The sequence below is a fragment of the Sinocyclocheilus anshuiensis genome, unplaced genomic scaffold (assembly GCF_001515605.1).
Source record: "Sinocyclocheilus anshuiensis isolate Anshui unplaced genomic scaffold, SAMN03320099.WGS_v1.1 scaffold2270, whole genome shotgun sequence".
Taxonomy (NCBI): Eukaryota; Metazoa; Chordata; class Actinopteri; order Cypriniformes; family Cyprinidae; genus Sinocyclocheilus; species Sinocyclocheilus anshuiensis.
This window is the reverse complement of record NW_015557055.1, coordinates 497,563-503,180: the sequence shown is the minus strand read 5'-3', so window position 1 is coordinate 503,180 and position 5,618 is coordinate 497,563. Positions and strand designations below refer to the sequence as shown.

At 33.8% G+C, this 5,618-nt stretch overlaps 1 protein-coding gene across 1 annotated transcript in view; it reads left to right on the top strand.

Annotated features, from left to right (window-relative positions):
* The first annotated feature begins 1,102 nt into the window (after positions 1-1,102).
* LOC107676438 (fatty acid desaturase 6-like) overlaps positions 1,103-5,618 on the top strand; it is a 9,935-nt gene continuing 5,419 nt past the window's right edge. The window contains exons 1-2 of the mRNA XM_016470983.1: positions 1,103-1,231; positions 4,428-4,594. Of these exons, the coding sequence (XP_016326469.1) occupies positions 1,120-1,231; positions 4,428-4,594 (279 nt within the window). The 5' untranslated portion in view covers positions 1,103-1,119. The remainder of the gene's footprint in view (positions 1,232-4,427; positions 4,595-5,618) is intronic.

Below are 5,618 nucleotides of genomic sequence, written 5' to 3'. Positions count from 1 at the left end.
GCCACATGGGCCCTTGCTGCACTGTGGACCAAAGGCATCTTTGTAGCAACAAGAAAGATGAGAACTTATAAATATTTTTTGTACATACATTCGTGCATGATTTTGTGATTTGATTGATTGTTTTACATAATTTCCATTTGCAGAATTTGTGTGCAAATTGTATGTTAAACCATCTTTCATTTATATAAATAATATACAGAAATTAAACTTTTGTCAAATGGTTTTATGAATTTTGCAACTGTTTTTTTTTTCTTAAAAAAAAACTATATTTGCTGAATTTCTGTGTAAGTAAAAGAAATTGTCAAACATCTATTAAACCATACTGAACAAATTTATGTATAAATCATCCGTAAAACTATTCTTGCGTAAATTGATTTTGTGATTTGACAGGTTTTTGTTTGTTTATTTGTTTGTGTGTGTGTGTGTGTGTGTGTGTGTGTGTGTGTTGTTCTTGTGATAGGAGATGACGCAGGGCTCTTGCAGCATTGAGGACACTCCTGCCAAAGGCATCGCCGTGGGAACGAGAAAGACAGAGTGAGCGCGTTTCTAGCGCAGTCAGCACTAAAGTCCCTCACTCCCTTGTTTCGCGGACGGGACGGAGAGTGTGTGCGTGAGCCATGCGTCTCTGAACTCTAGCGCCAGCATGCAGAACATTCCTGAGGAGAGGAGAGAGACCGGCAGCCCACGAGGACCCGCGTCCCGGGATGGTGAAGGACACGGGGACGGAGCGCAGGGGAAGTCGCAGACGGACGCGGAGCGGGAGACGCTGATGATGGAGCTCACGCGTATATTTGCTGAATTTCTGTGTAAGTAAAAGAAATTGTCAAACATCTATTAAACCATACTGAACAAATTTATGTATAAATCATCCGTAAAACTATTCTTGCGTAAATTGATTTTGTGATTTGACAGGTTTTTGTTTGTTTATTTGTTTAAACAGAAATAGCAGAATTCATGTGTAAATTATTTTTTTTTGTCTTGAACAGAAATTTGTTCAATTTATGTACAATGGTTTTGTGTAAAATTGTTTAATTGAATGCAACCATTAATTTTTCTGAAAAAAAATGGTTGTTAATCTAAAAAGGTTTTACATTGACGGACGCGGAGCGGGAGACGCTGATGATGGAGCTCACGCGTCTGGTGCAGAAGAGTGTGAGAGAGAGCAGCTGGTGGGAGAGGAGAGGAATAGACTGCAGCATCCTCACCGCAGCCTTCATCAGTTTACCGGCAGGTACACACACACTTTGACCACTTTTTCATTATAGACACAAAAAGACTGATTAGACACACTGGCTCTTTGGGAGAATCTCGAAACAAAATAACTCCTTTTTCGAATCCATTATGTAGTTTACGTGAAATTACCCACATTATCTATCTATCTATCTATCTATCTATCTATATAATATGCATTGAATTCATATGTATGGCAAGGCTAGGCTTTTTTTTTTCTTTTCAATTTCATTTACTTTTTTTCCAATCATATCTTGGGGGGGGGGGGGCTTTCATTTTAAAACTTTCAACTAGTTTTTTTTTTTTTTCAAATTTCAACTTTCAAAACTTTCAAATAGTCTTCATTCAGAAATTCACGAATAATGACAAAATAAATGTGAAGTAGAAAGACTGAAGTAGTATTTTCTTGCAAAAAAAAAATCCAATAATCTGTTTTATATACTGATATACTACTTTTTATTTATTTGATCTTTTTAATGATGTAAGCAACATAAACATTTTATAATAGTTTGTGGTGTGTGGGGAAATTACTATTAACAACTGAATACAAATTTGTGTCTTGCTATAGCCTGAAAATATTTGCATTTTGATAGATGCTTTTGATAGATTTTATAGAGTCCAGGGAACAATCTAAGTGTGTTTTTATGTGGTGAGTGTTTTCATTCCAACACATAATTGTGTACAAGTGTGTGTACAACGGCCTGGATGAGTGTATAAAGGTGTGTAATGTTATTAATGGAGAGTGTTTTGGATAATGTGGATTTAAAACAAATTGTTGATTTGTTTAGTCATGCAGTCTAGGGGTGTGACTGTGTGCCAGCCGGTTATTGGGTGAAACTTTGCTTTAACACTGACACAAAAACCAACAACTTCAGTTTTGTGCCAAATGTTCTTTGACTTTCAATCCAAACAAATCAGCTTCTTTATATAGTAAAGCTTTTAAAGCTTTCAGCCACTGGCTTAAAGGGATAGTTCACCCGAAAATGAAAATTCTATCATCATTTAGTCACTTGTTTCAAACCTTTATGAATTACTTTCTTCTGCTGAAAACAAAAGAATGAAGACCAGGCAGTTGAAACCAGAAACTGTTTGGTTACCAACATTCTTCAAAATATCTTTTTTTACCGTTCAATAGAAGAAAGAAACTCATACAGGTTTGGAACAAGTGAGTAAATGATGACAGGATTTTCATTTCTGAGTGAACTATCCCTTTAATATCCAAATTACCGAGGCACTCCTGTGGCGTGGTTGTGATGGCGACCAGTTCGATCTGGGTGCTTCCCTCCCATTGGGCAGATCCAGTTTCCTGCAGCACTCAAGCCACTGACTCGTCTTTCAGAGAGAAACCAATGATGGGGGTCAAGACTGCTACATTATTAGAAAAAGATCATTGAATGCTGTATTATACTAGCCAAAACAACAGGACATGGCATAATTTAATTATTAGCATCATATTTTTGAAATTTTGTAGCATTTTCTCCAGACTTTGGATGAAAAAATATTTAACAGAGCAAACGACACCAAATATATCTTAAAAAGGCATGATATTTTGTTTTAATATGTTTTCATATAAATATGTGATTATAGTACTATAGTTGCTTAAGTTTAAGCTTACTTTTTATAGTGTCCCATGAGAGAAATGAGTTTACTGTGTCACCAAACAATATCCGACATTACGAATAATACATAATAATGCCCAAAAATATTACAATAAATCAGATAATCACACTCTCAAACTTCCCCCGTTTGGAAGCATAATTCTCCAGACATTCCCATCAAAATACATAATTTAGTTTTGAAAAGATACCAAATGAAACGTGAATTCAAAGTTACTTGCATTTATTCATTTAGCAGACACCAAAATTCACTGTATCCAAATTCACTATAAAAAATATTCAATGAATGCAAAACTTTTCTTTTATTTTAAAAATATAAAATCTACCTTTAGGGGGCGTTTACGCGACACTGTTTTCAACTAAAAACGTTTTTAAAACTTTTTACGTGTTTCGTCTACACTTCAGTGGCATTTTGAGGGCCTAAAAATGGGTTTCAAAGTGCACGTTTTTGAAATCGACACCGTTATCATCTCCGTGTAAACTCTGAAAACATCAATTTGTGAAAAAGGTGACGTCATATTACGTGTTCGGTCTATAAAAATGTGTATTACTTTGTATTTCTTTACAAAGCGACATCACTATCAACTGGCCTGGCATGCATAATACAGTGTTTTTAGTCATTTTAACAGATCCGTGAACAGGGATCGTTTTGACAACGTTGTTGTCTGTACGCAAAAATGCAAAGGAAAAACTTTTCTGTTTTCATATAAATGTAGCCTTAATTTAAAAGTTTACTAGAGAAGAAAAAACTACTTCAGTCTTTCTACATCAAAATTTCAGTTTAATTCAATGTGTTACTTGATATTTATCTGTAATTAATTTTGAAATTTACTAGCAATCTCTGAGTAAAAATAGTTTCTACTTCAAAATTTTGTATAGTGTTTTCTCAACTCATTTCTAAACTTGTTAATAGTTACATAATGCAAGCCTTTTGTGTCATAGCTTTGCTTATGGAGCATAAATGTCATCTAGATGTCCCTGCTTTGTCGTGCTCCGCACCTCTGCACTGCTACAGTGATGCTGTTCTTGTGTCTGCAGGGTTCCTGTTGTTGGGTTCGTATATTACGTGTTCGGTCTATAAAAATGTGTATTACTTTGTATTTCTTTACAAAGCGACATCACTATCAACTGGCCTGGCATGCATAATACAGTGTTTTTAGTCATTTTAACAGATCCGTGAACAGGGATCGTTTTGACAACGTTGTTGTCTGTACGCAAAAATGCAAAGGAAAAACTTTTCTGTTTTCATATAAATGTAGCCTTAATTTAAAAGTTTACTAGAGAAGAAAAAACTACTTCAGTCTTTCTACATCAAAATTTCAGTTTAATTCAATGTGTTACTTGATATTTATCTGTAATTAATTTTGAAATTTACTAGCAATCTCTGAGTAAAAATAGTTTCTACTTCAAAATTTTGTATAGTGTTTTCTCAACTCATTTCTAAACTTGTTAATAGTTACATAATGCAAGCCTTTTGTGTCATAGCTTTGCTTATGGAGCATAAATGTCATCTAGATGTCCCTGCTTTGTCGTGCTCCGCACCTCTGCACTGCTACAGTGATGCTGTTCTTGTGTCTGCAGGGTTCCTGTTGTTGGGTTCGTCTCAGCCGCTGTATTTCCTGTCAGGTGTTCTGATAATGGGCGTGGCTCACGCTGTCATCACCGTTAAAGGGACACACCTGGCCAGTCACGGCGCGCTCAGCGAGTCTCCGGCCTGGGCCGACTTCTGGGCCGTCTTCTTCATCGAAGTGAGATTTGCTAGCGATGTGAAATTATTAAACATTGTGAATCTATTGGGAAATCTATAAGTAGTAAAATAATATATTACATGGAAAAGCACCAAAAGAACCATGGTTTTGCCATTTCTGGGTCTTGAGACTCCCACTGTACTTTCCGTTTTTACCTTAATTTCATTTTAGTTTCCATTTTTTCTTTAATTCCATGTGTTTTGGGTCATCAGGGGGTTTTGTACTGATGTTTAAAGCGCAGTGTGTTTCACATGCAGTTAATTCTCTGCAATATGAAAATGCAAAAGAATGGAAAGAATTTAGCTGATTAATTCTTCATGAATTAACTTCATGGATTAAGAGGATTTAGATTAATTTACAGTTTCCATCCTCTCAAGAATGCAAAAGTCATAATGTTGATCATATTCTATGGTAACAGTCTGTACACACATATACAGTGGGCCCCCAAAGAATTATTCAACTTTATAATTGTATAAGCAGTTTTTATTGCAAATTTTGTTAGCACAACAGTTTGAGTCAAATGTATTGGATTTTCTTAATATTTCTTAATTTCTCTTTAACGCTTTAACGACAGCAGCACTGGAGCTATGAATGAAAAAAGCATCTCGTAAAAAGCAAGAACATCTGACCTATATTTAATTTAAAATTGAAATTACATTGAATTATTTAATTTTCCATTAAATCATTTACATTATTAAATATTATAATTTATTTACTTTTTACTGTTTTTGCTATTTACTGTTTAAAATTTTAAATATTTACTATTTTAAATTATTTTAATGTAAATATTACATTCAAATATTTAATAATGGAATAGTTTAATTAGCTTAGTAAATGAAAATATTCAATAATTGAAACAATTTAATGTATTATTTGAATTAAATGGAATAATTTAATTAAATTGCAACTTTATACAAAGGTTAAACTCATTGATAAAGATATGCCAAAAAAAAAAAAATATATATATATATATATATACACATATATATATATATATATATATATATATATATATACAGTGTAT